At 41.0% G+C, this 19689-nt stretch overlaps 1 protein-coding gene across 18 annotated transcripts in view; it reads left to right on the forward strand.

Moving 5' to 3' along the window:
* KLF12 (KLF transcription factor 12) overlaps nucleotides 1-19689 on the forward strand; it is a 247046-nt gene that overhangs the window by 208345 nt on the left and 19012 nt on the right. For all 18 annotated transcript variants that reach the window (XM_083826745.1, XM_083826755.1, XM_083826756.1 and 15 more), the window contains one exon: nucleotides 13276-13433. In XM_083826745.1, coding sequence (XP_083682871.1) covers nucleotides 13276-13433 — 158 coding nt within the window. The remainder of the gene's footprint in view (nucleotides 1-13275; nucleotides 13434-19689) is intronic.

Genomic DNA, 19689 nt, shown 5'->3' on the forward strand with positions numbered 1-19689 from the left:
GCAGTACTAGTTGGTGGTTTATTTGGTGTCTGATACTGTTTGTAACATCTTAGATAGTAAACAAGTGGAGATTGTAATAGATTAGAGAGAAAAAATACCAGAAGTAGATGTTGGGGATTTTTATTTATTTATTTATTTATTTAAAAAAAGGAGAAAAATTTTAAAGTACTATTAAAGAAATGATGATGTTATTTTAAAAGCTTTAAGAAAAATGTTAATTCTGTTGAGGCACTCACTGTTTCCTCTGCAGAGAAGAATTCTCTGTAATAATTCCTGGGAGAAGGTCTGCAGTCATTCATTTTACTGTGTTTTGTTGGCATGTTTTCCAGTGGAAACTTTCATAGCTGTGTCTTATATGGGGGCAAAAAATGCTGGTTATTGATAAAGGATTGAAGCTATAAAACCAAACATCCTGTTGGTGAAGATTTAGGAGATTGGTGCTTTCAGGGAAGTGACAAAAATTCCAGAGACAAGTGAACTGCATCTGGGCTCAGCACAACTGGTTTTGGGTATAGATTGATGTATAGGAAACCTGTGACAAAGCAAGAGACCACTGGATCCCAGACCAGTGCTCCTGACCACAAGTTTGAGATGCTTGAAATTCAGAACACTCTCTTCTAGATGCTCAGATCTGTTGACCTACCTTTGGGACTTGAAAACTGCACTTGGCAGAGCACTAATGAGCAACATGCATAAATTAGCAAGGTTAACAGAGTGGCCCATTATTACAGTCCCTTGATTTTCAGCATTGTAGGAGACACAGGAGGGAGGGATGTGCCCACTTCAGAGAGAACGGCTAGACAGATGCGCTTCGCTTCTTTGCAAGTTTCCCTTTGTAATGTGAGTGTGCTTCAAAGTGTGAAAATAAATGATGGTGATGGTAGTGTGAAAACTAAATACACCAAATGATAACAAGGCTGTAGAAATATGCTTTAGCACTAAGTAGGACAGGCAGTATCGCATGGATGAAAAAGGTTCGATATGCATTTTTAAGGCATCTGCAAGAAATCCAAGCAAGCAATGCAGCTGGTGGCCAGGTAATGCTTCTGACCGTATGGGAAATAAGTTCCCTTCTTCCTCCCTGAGACATTTTCAAATTAAAAGAAAAAATGTGCTATCTGAAAATGGTGGCTACTGAATCCCTTGTGAAACCGTGTTCATTTAACTATAGCAGTATATCAAAGGCTACAAATTCTCTGTCTCTTTGTTTGCATAGCATTTTTTCTAAATATTTGTCTAAATAATTCTTGTGGAATAAAGCTAAATAAAATATCTTTCACAAAGGCTGCAAGCACGCAGTTTTGCCTGTTGCTAGGGAAGGGCTGGGTCAAAAATCTGACAGTTACAAGTCTTGTTCAACTTTGCATATTTTTGTCCTTTTCAGAACAAAACATTCAACGTCTGTTGGAAATAGTAAAATAATTCCCCTCAAATAATTGAATACTTGACGTCCCAAAGGGAGACACACGCCCTTCAGCCAGTGGGAAAACATTTCTTATCAAGAGAACACATTGTGTTACGTTTCAAGAAACTGAAGAGGCAACTTAATTTAAATCTTAACCAGTTTAAATCCTTGCATGAAAACTTTCTTACAAGCCCACTTACAAAGTCATAGTTGGAAAGTGGAAAGTCACAGTTAATATAGCCAGCCAAGTCCTGTCAGTTTTCACCTTATCAGGGCTGGAGCATGTGTAGGGTGAAATCTTCACCCTTTCTCTCGGCAACAAAAAGTCATTGGGATTTTGTTCTTGCCTTTTTGAAGAAGAATATTCCCATACTAAAGGCTTTTGTAGTTTTTCCTGACCAGGGAATAGCCACCCTGAGGACCACCTCGTTGTTTGAGAGGAGGAGCGTGAGAGCAAGCCCTTGTAACCACCTGGACCCAGTGAAGCCCAGAGTGGAGTTGCTTGGCTACCAGCATAATTGATGCTCTTGAAAAAGCTTTTGGGGATATTTGTCAGGAAGAACAGAGACTTTGTAATATTTGAGTGCAAATGGTTCAATTTCTAATGTGGCAAAAAGATCAGGTGAAGATGTATTTCCTTAGATTTCTTAGTAGAAAAGATACCTTATGGCCACATGCAGTCTGTCTACCAACATAATTTTGCTCTTAATCAAACCTTGCCCTTCCTATAAGCACTTGAGATAGTAAAAGCAGTGCTGCCTCGGTAAGAAAGTGCTAAGGGTACTGATTCATGAAAGCTGAAATGCTCCAGTTTCCTTTCTTCTGGGGGAGCATGTGTTTGATTCCACTGAAGACAATGGCAGCTTTGCCAGACTTTTTTGGTATCTTTTTGACTGCTGAACTGGTGTAGTGATAAACAAGGAATTCTTGAAATTCACCTTCTTGGTATTTGTGAGAATTGGTGTTCTGTTATCTAATTAATTAGAGGTGGAAAGACTCTGCCTACCCGCAGTTACTCAGAGTGCAGGCTGAAGTGGAATTAATTAGATGGAAATTAGGTATATTTCAATGATGGAGAGAACAGGAGTGGCTACCCACATGGTCCAACCAATCCCTGCAAGTTCAGTAAACAGATAACATAACTATTCCAGCCTGTCGATGGTAGTCATTTCTCTTTCTCAGAAATTTTATGGCAAAGAGACTTGTACAACTTTGAGGGATATCTTCTGTCTGAGTGTGCAGGTGAAGCCACTAGAAATCTTTCAGATTCTAGCAAACAGAGTGAAACCGTGACTATATAAATATCTGCCCATGTAAATACCTTACTGAGAGACAAAACCCTGGCTCTGTGATTTTCTAGAGAGGCAGGTCCCAACTAGGGAGGTGGCACTGAAGGCCAGAACACTGTTACTGTTTTTTCCAGATGAGGTAATATTATAAATAGGTGTGGAAAACCTACGAGGAGAGGCAATGGGATTTCTTCCTATTAGAGTAATGTATTTATATATCTCTCATGGATTTGGACCCCACTGTACTTATTCTGCTATGCAAACACAAAAGGTATAGCAAGGAGCTTGTAATCCAGATGAAGAACTTTACAGACACGCATGACTGTAAAGCCAGGTACAAGTTAGCATTTTGAATATAAAAGCTAGCTTCTTGTACAACATAAATATATCAGTATTCCTCATTGTTAAAGAAAAGACAGGGTGGCACAGTCTTTATGGCCTCTGGAGCATAGTAACAATTTTATAGAGTATTTTCTCATGTTTTTTAATAAAAATTTCCTTTGAATAGAAGAGGGACCTCTCTAAGAAAAATAAAAATCTCTAACTTTATTTATTAGAAAGGAGTTTTAGAAAAAGAAACCCTGATCACTGAAGTGTAACTTTGTGCTCAGTAATATTTTTGTCCCCAAATAATTAAATTGCTTAGTCCCTTTGTCTTACCCAGATTAAATAGCTATGATACTTACTTTGTCTCTGCAGTAGATGCATTCTTTGCTGTATATGTTCTTAGAGACAGGAGCGTTGTGGAGAGCTGTGGGGCATATGAAATTGTTTTTTGAGATGATATTCCCGTGGGTGTTCCAGGTTATATTTACAGCTGAAGTGCGCATGTCAGTGGAGTCAACTATTTTGTAGTTACCAAAATCTGCTTGATGACAGAGTGTTACAGATGACAACCCTGAATTACACTATACATAGGTATCCAGGGTAATCAAATCTTTAACATATTGATAATGAGCCTTCTGAACATGAAGGGAGGAAGAAAAGGTCACTCACATGAGCTCCAGTCCCAGCGGGTGCAATGTCCTCATTTTTTGTCACTGACCGCACAAGACATTGTATGACAATTTTGTCAGCTAAGGATACACAAGAGAGAATTTTAATCACCAGTAAGGTGATCAATTCCAAATCTATTGGTCTGACCATCAAGAGGAGGTAGATACACAAGCAAGAGTCTTCATTGTACAGACATTGGGACTGACTACTATGCTACACAGGTGTAAGACATCAGAATCGGAGATACAAGAGGAAAGAAACATGGTAAACAAGATACAAAGTGCAGGGAGCTCTGCACTAGAAAGTGGAGAGACTGTGCTATTTCTGCAAGCAACCAGAACAAAAGTGAAAGACGTTAACATGTACATACTCATCTAATTTCCATGCTGGAAATTTCAGCTCAGCCCATGTCTCCAACAGAGAACTCTTTATTTCCCTCTTTTAATTTCCTCTGCTGAGCATACCAGTATTGCTGTAGCTTGCTTGCATATGTGTTGCCAGAAAAATACGAAGGTAAAGTATGAATCAGAAAGGAACAGGAAAGGTAAGAAGCAGGGCTCTGCGTTTTTTACCCTCAGCCCAAAGCTGAGTTGGAGGTGCTCAGTTACCCAATTTTCTGCTCTGCTTAGAAGGGGACAAAAAAGAAAGAACAAACTCAGCACTGAGTCAGCCTCCTTCTGGAAGGAGTGCTAGGACTCCCAGTGTATTAGAGGTCCTGTGAATGATCGTTGTTGTTCTGCCAGCTGTAAAAGGAAGAGATGAAACAAGATGCTCTTTCTCTTCTAGACCAGGCTTATCTCCTAGGCCTATATTAGCATGCATCAAACTCCTGCTCTACTCTGCACTGGTGTGGCCTCACCTTGAGCACCATGTGTGGGTTTGGGTGCCACAATATAAAAAGGACATAAAACTACTAGAGAGTGTCCAAACAAGGGCTACAAAGACAGTGAAGGGTCTAGAGGGCAAGACATATGAGGAGCAGCTTGAGGTCCCTTGGTTTGCTCAGCCCAGAGCAGAGCAGGCTGAGGGGAGGCCTCATGGCGGCCTGCAGCTCCCTCACGAGGGGAGCGGAGGGGCAGGCGCTGAGCTCTGCTCTCTGGGGACAGCGACAGGACCCGAGGGAACGGCATGGGGCTGGGACAGGGGAGGGTCAGGCTGGGGGTTAGGGAAAGGTTCTGCACCCAGAGGGTGGTCGGGCACTGGGACAGGCTCCCCAGGGCAGCAGTCTTGAAGTGTTTGGACAACACTCCCAGACACATGGTCTGATTTTTGAGTGGTCTTGTGTGGAGCCAGGAGTTGGACTTGATGATCCTTGTGGGTCCTTGCCAACTCAGGATATTTGATGAAACACATCTGGCATACAGTGTTTCAGGAACTATTCCCATTTTCAGAAAGAAGTTAAAATTCTTTGTCTTCAGATCTAAAGAACAGACCTTTGTTCATGCACTTAATTTCACCTGCAAGTTCGTGGTGAAGATACATTTTTCCCACTGCTTTAGGTTTCTTTATTCTCATGGATTTCCAGTTCAGCTCAGAAGAGCATGAGGTCTAAAGCAAAGTCAGCTAATTAAAAAAAAAAAAAGTTCTAGCTTGTTTTAGCTCATGGTCACTCCTTTATCTTTCATTATAATGTGTAAGTATGTGAATTTATAAATACAAACATTTAAGCAGGAACTATTTAGAAAAAATAAGCATTCATTAGAAAGTTTATATAGAACATGAGTGTGGTTGAGCACTGGAGCGCATTGCCCAGAGGCGTGTGTTTTTTTCCATCTTCAGACATTTTCGGACTCCAAAAGGACCAGGCCACGAGCAATCTGATCTAGCTCTGAAGTTACACCATTGAACAGGAGGTTAGACAAGGTGACCCACATGTGTACCTCCCAAGCTAAGTGTTTCTGTTATTCTTTATTCCACAGTAATGTGGCAAATTTAAACAACTGTAGTTATTTGTCACTTCAAAATATACAATGAAAAGTCAGGCCAAGTGTTTCACCTACTTTGAATTCATCTGTCAGAATCCAGGAGGAACACAGGGAACAATGAAGGGGAAATATGTTTAAAGTTCCTAACAGTATTTTGTCTATATGTAAAACATTGCAGCTTTACTATCAAACATTTCTAAAAGTTGTAGAAACAAGCTGTGTATGTCTTGGCATCAGTTAGGAGAAATACAAAATTCATCCTCGTTTAGCAGCAGTCCCCCATTTTGGTAGGAGTGCCGCTGTTCCAGCAGCTGTAGTTGCCCATGCTTGGCTATGCCTGAATGTAGTTTTGCAGGAGTAATATTGTGTCTGCTTAGGAGCTTGCCCAGATTCTGATTTGTACAGTGAGATCTGCAGATGGTGCAAGTTGTTATACTACAGTGAACTTACTGTTTCCCAAACCGGGAATAAACATTTAAATAATGCAGGCAATGATTAAGTATGAGATAGTTAACATAAAAATCCTCTGCTCTTCTACACAGTGAGTCTCTAGGGTAAAATTTTATTAGTTAATGATCACTGTGAAATAGATGGGAGGCTTTGATGGGGTGGGTTTTGTTTCGTTGGTGTTTTTTTTTTTTGGAGTGTGCTTTCAGAGTACATCACAGGCTTGATTTATAGACTTTCTCTATCTTGTGGTGCAGTGTGCTTTGTAGCCCTGGTCCTCCAGTCGTCAGATGTAGGGGAGATGCTGGAGCATGTCATAGATATTGTCTGGCCTACCTTCCTCAGAAACCCAGCACAGAGTAATAGGGTGAAATGTGATGTGCGCTTGGGTCTCAGCCCAGCGTGGGGCTGGGATACAGCACTCCATCACCTCACAGCAGCACCATGGCTCAGGAGGATCAAGCAATCATCTAATTCACGTCTTAATTTAACACAGCTAGTAATGGAGGATATCGATAATTTTGGTAAGACATACCACAGTTGACATTGGCTCTTCTCACTCACATCTTTTCAGTTCCACTGCAGCTGGGGAGATGAAACATGCTGTGGTACTGCAACGCAACTCAACAGTTCAAGTGGCTTTAGCTGGTCTTGGTGGGTATAAATGCTACAGATAAAGTTGTGGCCAGAGATATGGGGGTGTTTTGTTTGGTGGCTGCCCTGGGCAGGAACTTAAGAGCACAGGAATGGCCATATGGGGCCAGAACAGAGGATCCTTTTGCCTGGGATCTGCTGCATATTCAGATGTCTCTTTTCTGTGTCTCACTTACCCACATGGCTTTCCTATGTAATATGTGTACTGTTTGTGTATGCTGCAAAACTCTTCATTTCTTTCTTGGCAAAAAGTGTAATTTCCAGTATAAAGTCACCTAAAGTACACCGATTGAAGTAACAACCGCTAACAAAACAAGTAGTACATATTTTCCTCTTATGATCTTCTGAAGTACTGCTTGATATGTTTTAATGTCTAACATTCCTAAGGCAGATGTTTGTCACTCATGAAACATTAATTAGAGTCTCAGGATCAGAGAGAAGAAAAAATACATATGTATGTATGCATGTGCATCTGTTTGCCTGTGAACAGGGCACAATAGAAACTTAGTATTAAAAAAAAAAAAAGTAGTGAGTAAATATTTGAGGGGACAACTTTAACAGGAGTCGACATTAATTCTTATTAAGCAGAGTAAAGTAACAAAACTGCTATGTTTTTAAACAGTATGATTTTGGCATCTCGCTAGTAGAGTAGGTGAAGTAGTATAAACCGTAATGATAAATAATGTATATTATATTTCATCACAGTTAAATATGTAGTGTCTGTAAAGTTATTTTCACCAATATCCTGAGTGGGAGCATAACATTATAAGAGCTATCAGAAAATGAAATTGTGTTATGTGAAGAGCTACTATGAAGGAAAGTGACTGAGAACTGGAAGCCAGGAAAATGCACTTCAGTTCCCCTTTTCAGTAACACACAGACTTGCCTGTATTTTGCCTGTTAACGTCTGAAATTTGAAGGTCTTGAGAGAAAATGAGTACTTAACTAAAATGAGCTGCGTGCTGCTGTGCATGGGTTAACTTGACTCAGAAGTGTGCTAGAGGAATCAAAGCAAATGTTTTGAGGCTGCTTTCGTCTCTGCATCTGTCTGTCTGTCTGTCTGTCTGGGACAGAGAGCAGCTCTGTGAGCCTCTGTGCAGTCTTTACTAACCTACTTCAGCTGACAGAGGGCAGTGAACTGCAGTGGGTTTTGGTGAGTGTACTACTCAACTGATGTGCTCAGGGGGTGCTGTCCCACCACTGGATCTGAAGGCCAAGGCTTTCAAAAATAGCTCAGAAAACTCAACCCTGATGCCCATAGTTACTCACTTAAGAGCTCTGATTTCTATAAACGCTTCATGGCCAAAACCCACAGTGTTTCTGCAGCCCAGGTTCCCGTCGAATTGCAAATGAATGCTAGAGATCTGAGCATTTTCTTCAACTGCTGATTGCAATGCAGAATGCAAACATATAATACGGAATTTTCTGCTTTTATTTCATTTGCCTGCACTTTCAGTTACTATGAATGAAAGGTTGGCCCAGAACGTATGCATGTCTCACAAATTAAGTATTCACATTGCTACATTTATACGCTATTTGTGTACTTAAATACTGAATATTTGTTTTTTTTCTCTTTAAAATGAAAGAAAAAATATTAATGTCTGGATTTCCAAAACTGGCAGGAGGGTGAGATACTAACATTTGCCTGTTGGGTTCTGTCTTGTATCACCAAAGCACATTATCACCTTTTAAGTATTCCAATAGCAGTATCCTTATTTTTCTTTTCAGCCCATCTATTTCTCTTCTTGTATGCATTTTTCTGCATACACAAGAATAGCAAGAAGAGGCTTTGTTGTGGAGCGAAAGGTGCATTTTCCAGTTGTTGCTTGAGTTGATTTGTTATGTGCATGCTCTTGATTTTCTTTGTAGAAATTCTGAATTTCCATGGAAGTTATGGCATTGGTGTTATAACAGCTGGTTCCCACTGAAAAGGGTGATGACACTCCCCTCACTCTTGGCCACAGGTTCCTATCCTCTCCGATGTGTCAGGGCAGGTATTTGGCAAACTTCACTATTTAGAGAGCTAAACCAGCAAAAGCAAACAAGCTGCTCGGCTTTTTTTGCAGAATTGGCTTTTCATCATCGTGTGTCCCTGAACTGGCTCGCTGCAGGACCAGACAAGTGCCTGTGCCGACACAGGAGAAAGCAACTGGAGCAGGACTGTCCTGTTATGTCAGCTTAACCAAATCACATCCTTCAACAGCCTGAGAAACACAAGAGGACCATGGCTTGCGTTATGCCTGCCTTGCGGTGCATGCTGTGGCCTGCCGAGCCCGTCATCCAGACGGAGCAGCTGCTGCAAGGTGCCAAGCCCAGGCTGGCTCTCCTTCTCGTGGAAGTGAGAGCAGAGAGAGAAGACTTGATAAATGCCTGTGTTTTGCCCCAGAATGGGGTTAACATCTGTTTTTAGCAGCCATGGACCCGCTGGTGAAGTGCAGCCATTAAGTCTCTCGTTCAGCTACAAGTTTGGTCGGATCTGTCACAGGCTCCCTGCTGGCCAAGCTCTTACCCAGGCTGTCAGGACACAGTATTGAAGCTTGCATTTTGGTGGCAGAAGGTAGTACTGTGTATTTTCCCCATGGGCAGGCTGTTTCTGTGGAGCACTTGTCACCGTGTGTCACATTTTATTGTGCCACCGAGCATGGTTCAAGGTTTTAATGAACATACTGCTCTCCCTGGGCAGCTCTGCTCTGCCTATCACTCAGAAAACACAGGATGGGTATAAAAAGACCCACTGTGTGTGTTTTTAACAGTGCTGCTGCACATGCCAAAGGCCTTTTGTGGTCTGTATGAAAAGTGAAGGCAAAACACCTAGGAAGTAATGGGCAGCATTCATAAAAGGAGAAAATTTTGCATTACCAGGGTTGTTCTAATCCCCACTGCATGCTCTGGAGAACTTGATGGCCATCTACTGGTGAAGCCTGAGTCTTTATTTTAATGTGCAGACTTTTGCATCAGGGAAAAGCCCTTGTACGTCTGTGAACTGTAGAGATGCATATTTTCACTTCTATCTGGAAATAACACATCTGAAGTTTTGTAGATCATCCTAAATGCTCCCATCCAAAAAATGTCCGATTGCGTTCATTCATTTCCCTGTGAGCAGTAATAGCTATAGGTGTTGCAGCTGGAGGCAACTAGCTGTCTCCCTCCCAGGATTTATGTTAGTGTAATGGTTCCTATACCAATGCAGAAATTACACTGTTTTTAGGAATAATGAGTTGCAAATAAATAAATGTCAAGCTGACGAGCCAGAACCTGATTTTTTTCTTCGTTATTTTATCTCCCAAACTTGACGCATCGGCAGTAATTTGATATATCCTGCAATTTTCCTGGGATATTACATAGGTGTCAGCCCTGTTGCTAAACCCCTCCTTGAGTTTTAAAGGCTGCCTGAGATCTTGGATGTCAGCAGGAGAACTGGCAGCTCCTCCTCGGGGCACCCTGGCAGCTGCTGATGTTCTTCCAGGTCTTCACTCTGGGCACTCTGCGAGGGACACTTAGTCAAAAGAGGTTGCTTTTTTTTTCTTAATATATATATATTAGTTTTTTTACATGATTTTAAACACATTGGAAACAGGAAAAAAAATCATTACAAAAAGCAATACCTGTGAGTTCCCAGTCATTTCCATTCTCAAGGTGCTTGTCCACTGTGATGCCATCAGACAGTAGTTCTGGAGCTCTGTGCCGGGCAGAGCCACCGGGCAGATCCCTAATGGCCTTTCCGAGACACAAAACATGATTTTGAGGACTTTGCTCTTTTTTTTCTGTCACTGTGTGTGGTTGGCGAAGTTATTTTGTGAAAATTGCTCGAGAAAGTGGAGGGTGTCCCTTTACTGCTACATGAACATGAAAAGAACTGAACCGAAAGTCCCTGCGAGAGGCACTAACCTCAGTAACCTCAAAAAAAAAAAAGCATCTGTAGGCTCTTTTTAAGGTTTCCTGTGGCATCTCCAGTTAAACAGTCACAGGGCTTGTGCAAGGCTCAAACAAAGCTGGTGCTCGGTTCCTGGCTTTTATTTCCTTTTTTTTCCGACCTGGCTTTCTCCACCTGTGAGCTCGTCTGCACCTAAAATGTGTGCTAACTATGGGGTGCCCCTGCGGCACAGGGGCTAGAGAAGATCCCCTTGAGGGGGTGCTCTGAGCTGTCACCTGTGTCCCTTCTGCTGGTTAGCAAGAATTTAGAAGTGGCAGCACCGATCATGTGGCGCCGCTTCATTTACACCCTCCTGTGTAAACCCCCAGGAAAGCAAGAGCAGCTCACGCCGTGAGGTCACCTTCTGGTACGTGACAACTAGCTCCTTAGGAGGTGCTGACTGTGCTCAAGGTTCGTTTTTTTTCCTCAGTGCTGGCAATTGCAGCAGCATTGTAAGCTTGATCCTCCTCCCATTTAAACAAACTGTATTATCCAGGACCTGAACGCCCTGTTACAAAACAGGCTTTTAAGACAGCTTGTAAATCCCATGCAGCAAAAATGATGCACAAATGCTTATTTTTGAAGATAAAGGTTTTCTGGTCCTGCATACTGGGTTATGTACCCTCGGTACTGAGCTTTAAGATTTGATTTATGTTTGCTTTCTATTTTATCTGGCAGGGTGTTAAAAAAAAAGAATCTGGAGTAGTGGGACTGATCTCAGTTAATCGTCTAACCCAAGACTTTCATTTGCCCTGAGATGCAGATGCTTAAATACAATTCCTAAGCCATATACGTGACAGCTAAACATATCTGTATTCCTGTCACATAGTTAAAGTGCTGATGTGTCTTACTCTCTTGGGGACTACTTTTTGCTGGTTAATGTTCATATTATGGCCCCCTGTCCATTTCTTCCTCTCTTTCAGAAATTCCCTGCATGCCCATTTACACATATCATATTCTAGGCAAAAATAATTAATCTGAAAAATCTCTTTGCCTGAAGGTGAAGTATATATTGTGTTAAGAGAAAAAGAGGGCTGTCAGAAAGAATGCTCCTTTTTCTAAGTAGTGTTTTAAATTGGGATTGTACTTTAAAAGCATTGAAACAGAAAGAAAGATTAATAATTTGGACTACCACAAATTTGAAACCTAAAGATTTGAAATGCAATAAATTGGAACATCAGTGAAATCACGTGCTAATGGTGTGAGATGCTGTAGGCAACGTTTTAATCCGATACAATCATCAGCAAATTTTGGAAATCCCTGAAAGTGAAGTTTATGCCAGAACAGCTACAGCTGTAACAACACTGGCTATTGTAAGAGAGGATCGAATATTGATTTTGACACAGGAGCTTCTCAGCATCAGTATTTCTTTCAAATGCCATTCTTAGTATTGTAGTTTCCCCAGTGGGTCTTGCTTCTTTTTGTGAGCAGATTCAGTTTCCTTCCCTATGATTCATTTCCATTTGATGGTCACAAGTTATTTCAGGAGCTGAGAACTTGCATCTTAAGAGTTTAAAAGAGTATCTGACAAACCTCAAGGTCATTTCCGTGAATGTCAGTAAACCTGGGAATGTGGTGGAAGTCCCAGAAACTTGAGGAAGGGCAATGTTGTTCCTGTACTCAAAGTAACTGAGCAGGCTAGTATAACTGTAGGTGAACACAACTGCTGTGCAGTATAACTGTAATGGGGCTGATAAGGAGATCAATCAATAATGATTTATAGCTGGGTAATATAATTAATGGAGATCGATGAGGGTTTGGATCCTGGCATACCAACTCGATAATGTTTTATGACACAAGTTTGTCTAACCCAAGGCTACTACATTGTTGTACCAGACTTTCTTCAAGGATTTGACTTGATATGCAGCGTATTTATAAACCAAAGCAACATGACTTCAACGTTACATTTTGGTTGCTTAAAATTGGGGTGACTGATGGGCCTTAGGACACTGGAGTAAATGAAGTATCTTCAGTGAGCATATGCATTTCTGTGGGGATTGTTCCCTGGCCCTGTCATGCTATTTTTTTTTATTAATCATCAGTCTGAAAGGAAATAAAATTCATTGACTTACAGGTAATTGAGAACTGTTAAATAAGGAAATGGAAAAATCACTGCTGCAGGGTGATAGGGATCTCTTGGCAATGTGTATAAAAGCAAGCAACAGGCGTTTAGCCAAATACAAGGATCCATAGTTCAGATCTGGGTGCTGGAAACACTTTTTCACAAAAGGTGTCAGGATTTTTATCTATTTAAGCTTATCAAGGAGAAATTATGGAGTCTATCTAGGAAATTGTTTAGAAAGAAGGGTTCAGTGAGTTTGGAACTGGACAAGTAAAGTTGAAATAAAGCTCAGATAAAGTCAGACTAGTTCATTATTGGAGCAGTATTTCAAGGATCATGGTGTTTTCTCTGGCAATAAACACGTCTAAATCAAGACTTCAATTATTTCATACTGCAAAATATACTCTAGTTCAAGCATGAATTGTTTCAAAGAGGTGCTGTGGACTATGTTGCAGAAAAGGAAATATTTAAGTAATTGCTCGGGTTGCTTCTGGCATAGTGATTTATTACTGCTGATGTTTTGGGGCCCAAGGTATGTGCTGTGCTCTTGCTTCATTTTTTTTCCTTCTGTTCTGTTTTTTTAGTTCAATTTCACCATTCAGTATTGAGAGCACAAGGCGTCAGAGAAGGTCTGAGTCTCCAGACTCCAGGAAGCGGCGCATCCATCGGTGTGACTTCGAGGGATGCAACAAAGTGTACACAAAAAGTTCCCACCTGAAGGCCCACCGGAGGACGCACACAGGTAAGGCTTTGCTGGCACTGTGTTGCATGGTTAAGACAAGCAGGTTCCTTTCTGCCTAATATAGGACCAATTGAACTTGCATCCTACACTAACAGACAAAGATCTGGATGGAAATAATGGAGATGTCTGCAGGTACACCAGTATTGGCATGCTGGTGCAGATCAGGACCATACTTTTGAATTGAACTTCCCTGTCATCGCCACTTTCTATGTTTTTCTTCTCAACATTTAAGCACTCTTAGCATAAACTGGACTCCTTTCAGCTGAAACTAAACAGAAAAGTGGCTTCCATGGACGCATCTAATGTGTTTCAACCAACAGTGGATGACCATTGCTTGAGACCAACCAAAGCTTGTCCAAGAAAAACCATCAAGAAGATGAAAGAGTGTGGACATGGATCTTCACCAACTTTTTCACTCTACAGACGTGCTCCTATTGAGCTCTTATATTACTTGCTTTTACAGATGTAGCCTTTCAATGACAGGTGCTGCTAAATACCTTCCATTCAAACCAAGTATAAATTCAAGAACTCGGGATTTCTTTCTGGATGCTTTCAGAGGCACCTATCGCATACCACCAAGGGAAGTCAGTCACTTAATGAGAATAGGTTGTATTGGGTCCCTTCACCAAAAATGCAAGAGAGGTGCCTAGATGAGCTGGATCCCATTCAGTGATGATAATACTTAATCAATACCTGGCTTTGTTATTAACTTTATAGGTCATTACTACTCCCCACGACAGACATATGAGGGCAGCTGAAGCAGTGATGTGTAATTGTTCTAATTTTATTGTGGAGAAACTCAGGAATAGCTTTTTGAGGTCATCAAGAACAATTTAAAAGGTGACCGCTAGAATGGCTAAAAAGGCAGTGGACAGAACACTATTGAGTTTCGGTGCTATTCCTAACTCTGCTGCTGATCTACTTAAATTAAATTTATTGATCTCTCTGCTCTTAATGTACTTCAACATTCTTGTAACTCCTTGGAGAAAAGATGGTGTTTGTCCAGCATACAGCACAAAGCTGTTCTTTGTTGAGAACCTGGTGGTGCTTTCTGTGGTGTGATGTACTCTAAAGAGTATGAGATATTATTTTAAAAAATTAAGTGATGACTTCTCCATTTCAGATGAAGTCACCTCTGCATCATTCTTTCCAATATGTCTTTAGGTTGCTAGGACTTTTGTTGAGAGGAATACTAAACAAAGCTCCATCCTAATACCCCCCCCAAACTAATTCCTGTAAAGTAGAGTTCCTTCCTATAATAGCATAAACGTTCTGGGTATTTCATTAGGTTTCTCTCCACTCCAATTATTCTGATTTCTTCACATCTTCCCATTAATGCCTGAGCTTTCTCTCTTAATGGTTTTGTCTTAATTCTTTTTCCCTAATCCTTATTATTTCCCTGTATATTTTGTATTCTGATGTATTTTATGTACCCTTACACTTTTGCCTTGTTCTCTTTCATTCTTCTTTTACTTCCTTTATCTCAATCTAATTCTACTCCATCCATTTCCTTCTTTGTATCTTGATTCCTGAGTTGTTGCCCAATTCTTTAATGAGTCTGTAATTCATCAGTGATCTCATGACAGACTAGCTCTTGTGTATAACACACCCAAATCAGTGTTAGATAGTCTGCACCACTGAAGCTCAGGCTATGCATTTCAGGTGCTCAAAACTAGGTACTGAAGGCATAAAATGGTGTTGGTAATTGCAGCTTTTGCAGCTATAACTCTCTGGTAGCATGAAGGGAGTTTCTGTACCAAAAGTAATGCAGGATTCGTCTCTCCAGCTTTGGTTCCCCAGCGGCTGGGTGTCTAGGCTATGCTATCTGTCTGGGATCTCTGGGTAGTCATAGAAGAGGGTTTGGCACCTCTGGGGCACATTATTCCTTCTTCAGGTAGACCCAGGGATTGGCATCTGAAGGTGCTTCTATTTCACTGCTGAATACAGAGGAAGCTCAGGTACTTGCCTGTTAGCTTGCTGAAATGAATCCCCACCCCAAAAGGCAGCTGCCTGAAATATTTTATAGTCATGTTGGATATTAGTTCATTCCTTCAGGGAGAAAAGAAAATACAATAGAAAAAATAACCTCAAATCAAGAACCTTCATTAAATGATCAGTTGTTAACTGTTTTATGTTGTCATGTCTTTGTGCCTGCTGCAGCGTAAGAAGTGTAGTCTAGAGAGAAGGTGAGCACTGAATTCAACCAGTAATCCAGTGAGAAAATCCATATTGTGCTGTTAAAATGTGTTTCACGGAACGCTTTTCAGGTCTTGGTAAGAAGTTGATGTAATCTGACTTACATGTAGCATTGGCCATGAGCATACTCTGTGTATTAATCTCATCTTACATTTTTTTATCTTGGCTTTTACTTTTGCTTCAGGCAAAAGAAGTTAATTATTCACGTATGACCCACAATAATTAGTGTGCAGTTTTGGATAAGTATAAATGAATTATGACAGCTATGCACGCAAGGGTGAGCAAGTTTGAATAGGCAACTTTCTGAGGAAAGATCACAGAAACTCAACATTGCATAATCTGGGCTTTTTTTTTTTTTTTTAGGCAGACTGATCTTGCTAGCAATTGTTTAGCTAAGCAGGATGTTTTTGAAAACTATTTTTTTCATTTACTATATATTCATAGTCACTAAAACATGCACGTTCACTTGGAAACCAGAGGAAAAATAATACGGCATTTTGACAGGATGAACTGCTTTCTTGGTTGGAAAGTACATTTCTTTTGAACTTCATTAAAAATTGAAACAAAATATTACACACAGTAACATTTGCATTCAATTCTCTTTGAGTGTTCCCTCGCTTTTTTTAAGTAAGCCATCAGCCAACTTCCAAATAGTTCTCACCAGTGTCCTCAAACCTTCCTGTAGTGGAGTGGGCATGGAAGCCACTGGGGGGCGAGCTTGAATTACGTATCGTCTCTGAAACTGGGAAAACTGCAAGTGAAACCTGTAATCGCTGGAGCATTTCATAAATCACAAGCACTTGCTATTGAATTTCTCTTTCTAGTATCAGGTTCTTGTTGTTGTTTTGCCAGATCGTCAAATAAAGCTATCAGGAGGTATCGGGTGTGATGGAGAGCTTTCAGGACTTGCAGTCAATCTTGTAGCTCAGGTTTATCATCTTTTTCCACAAGGAGAAAACGGTGAGAAACTGGCTCACCGGAGTTGCGTAGAGTTAGTTTCTGCTTCAGTGAACATAAAGAAAATTACTAATGTGTGATTCTATAAATGAGTAATCTTTAAGTATCGGAAAACTAGCAGCTCTGGGTTGCATTCCCCATCTGCCTGTGTCTGTTCTGTTTAGTGTAGGCGCTCGTGTCAGCCCTGGGAGTTAATGGTGGAGATCTGAAACTCCTGTTCCCTGTGAGGCGTGCACCTATGCGGCCCTGGTGGGACTCATCTTTGTTAGCTTGCTTCTTTTACTTTGAAGACAGATAGGGAAACAACCATAGCATTATTTTATGATATGTAATTGCTATTTTAGGTCCTCTAGGAGATAAATTTGCCGCTGACGCTTCCAGTAGGACAGCTGAACATTTGAGACTAAGCAATACTGGTTCTTTCCACTTAGCATGTTCTTTTTACCATCAAAACTTAATTCTAAAAATATTTAAATTTTATCTTATCACTGTTTCCATTTCTACTAGACCTGGCTTGTGAAAGATCTACAGACTCTCTTCCTTTTAAACAGAGATGATGAAAATCAGGCATGTTTTATGTAAATCAAAGAGTCAAATCATGCTTGCTGTTGAGAAGCTGACATGGGTTATAAAAACTGGATTTTAGTAACTGATCTGTGAAGCTGGTGAAGCTGGAAGTCATGGGTCTGTGGAGCTGTAAAATTGGCAGTAAGTGTCAAAGATTTCATTATTTTGGCAAAAAGCAGGCATATGTTTTCATGCCAAAATTTTGAGGGCATGTATCTCAACCTCCTCTCTAGTTGGCTGGATGTTTCTGAAATGTCACCAACAAGCTGCAAAGTAGTCAAAAATGCAATTTCTCTGCAAAATTTCACATGGGATCATTATTTTTCAATCATCTGTAACTAAAATGAAACTAAATATAAGAGCTAAATATGGTGAAGGTGGCAGGACAAAGCCACCATTTATCAGGTCAAATGCAAGACAGTTAAGTCTCGGGAGAAATAACACATCTCAGGTATATATTATTATAGCCTTCATCAGCATAATGGTTGTGGATAAAGGGAGTGTATGGAACAATGAGGGGACAAGGGAGTGAGTTTTAAGAGAGGGAAGAGGGAGAACAAGAACAAACACCCAGGACCCTTTGGTTTGCTTGCCATAACAGTGCAAAGGAGGCATGAGAAAATGAAAACACCTTTTGGATAGACGTCAGTGGTCATAGGAAAAGCACACAGCGCCTTGTGTGTGTTCATAGTGATTTCAGTTGTCTTGGTATAAAATAGATTAAGTAATGAGAAGCGTGAGTGTCAAACGATGACAGGCTCTACCTGCCTGCAGAGGCACTGCAGGGAGCCCACCTCTGTGCAGCTGGCTGTGGTGGATGTCCCATGGCATGCACATGGTGCACCGGTAAGTTCTTCCACCCCATAGAGGGCAAATCGTCCCACTGGCCGGCAACTTCACTTTTGATCCAGAGGCTTCTTGGTCTACAAATACTAGTCTGTGGTATCCTCTTTTTACCAATAGTACCAAAGCTGACCTTTGTATATTGTGACCCAGTTTTCATACGCATCATCCGTCTCCTCTCAAATAGGGAGAACATGTAAATTTGAGCCATATTATGTAAATTGAAGAGGCAAATTATACTGTCTGTTAGGGGCCTGGTAAAGAACACAGAGACTTTGAAACAGGTATAATGGATAGTACGTGTGGAGGATATTTAAAGCTCTTCCCTTTCTTCTAAGTATGCAGAGTACACTGTGTGGTGTGAATGCGTCACAGTCAAAGCGGTGCCTAGCACGGGGATTATGACCTGAGAAATCTAACCCACTAACTACATAGTCATTTAAAGGGAAATTTGATTTGTGTTGGATTTCACATCTAAAGTTGCTCACAGCTAAATCCATTTCTAGCTTCTTGTGGCTACCCTTTTACCATATGGAAAGGCCCAAGGAGTTTAAACTGTTGTGTGAATCATCCTGAAGAATTCAATAAAGGAATAAGATGCCTGCTTTAAAGTTATGTGCAGCATGATTTTACATCTGATAGAGAAGTGATTGCTTTCTGTCTCTCACTTCTGTAGGACTTTCTTTATAGCTGGTGTTGTAGCTATACAATCACCACTTTGTATTTCAATGCAGTGCTATTTCAGTCATTAGTTACTACTTTCTAGAGGAATGTGGCAGAGTAGCTTCTTGGAGTCAGTTGCAGCAGAAGCCTGGGATGTTCCAGTGGCATGAAGTAGGAATGGATTTAGTCCATGAGCATAGGGCAGGGTGTCATCCAGTCACAACTGTGGCTTTGCTCCTGCCTCCAGTGGGTGGAGGAAGGCAAGGAAGCTTCCTCCCTGTCTGGAGAAGCTCCTGCGGGGCTCCGACACGGGGTTGTGGCTGCAGATTTTCATCTGTGAGCTCCAACCAGTGCTGGGTCCAAATCAGTCTTCTTGGTGCCCCTGCTGCCGAAGTTGTGGCTGCACTTAAAGACGCAAGCTGAACATAGCCCCCAGGCCAAATAATTTCTTTTAGTGTTCAGGGGTTTGTCCTTGATCAACGCCTGTATCATTCCTGAGATATGAGAGCAAATACCTTTGCCTCAGACGTAATGAAGCCTATTTGTTAGTGTCAGGGGGTCCTCATCAGCGTGTCCTCATTACATGGAGACACTAAACATCTCAGAAATGTGGTTTTGTACCTGAGAAAATGACAACATTTCCTCCCCAAGAAGTTCCTTTTTCGCTGGGTTGAGACACCACCCTAGAAGAGAGAGGGCTAGTGAGTACATGGGTGTTTTATTTAGTCTGTGCTTTTTCAAACATTGCATTCCTCTCACTCACTGTTGCTCCATATATTATTTTAATATGAAAGGGCCCCTGTCATTAGTCTTTGTTCACATTTTCCTTTCAGCAATTTCAGAGCAGACTTAAGAAGTCAGAGGCACCAAAATAGTTATTTTTGCTCGGTAGGCTTTAAAACTCCATTAAACCTGTTGTTTTCTTAAGGTCTGTTGAATGCCTTTTGCTAGCTCTACGTTCCAGAGAGATATTTACAGGTTTGTAATCCCTTCTTTAGACAAATATTGGGAGGAAGCAACATTTTTAAAA

Source organism: Anser anser (assembly GCF_964211835.1).
Source record: "Anser anser genome assembly, chromosome: 1".
Taxonomy (NCBI): domain Eukaryota; kingdom Metazoa; phylum Chordata; class Aves; order Anseriformes; family Anatidae; genus Anser; species Anser anser.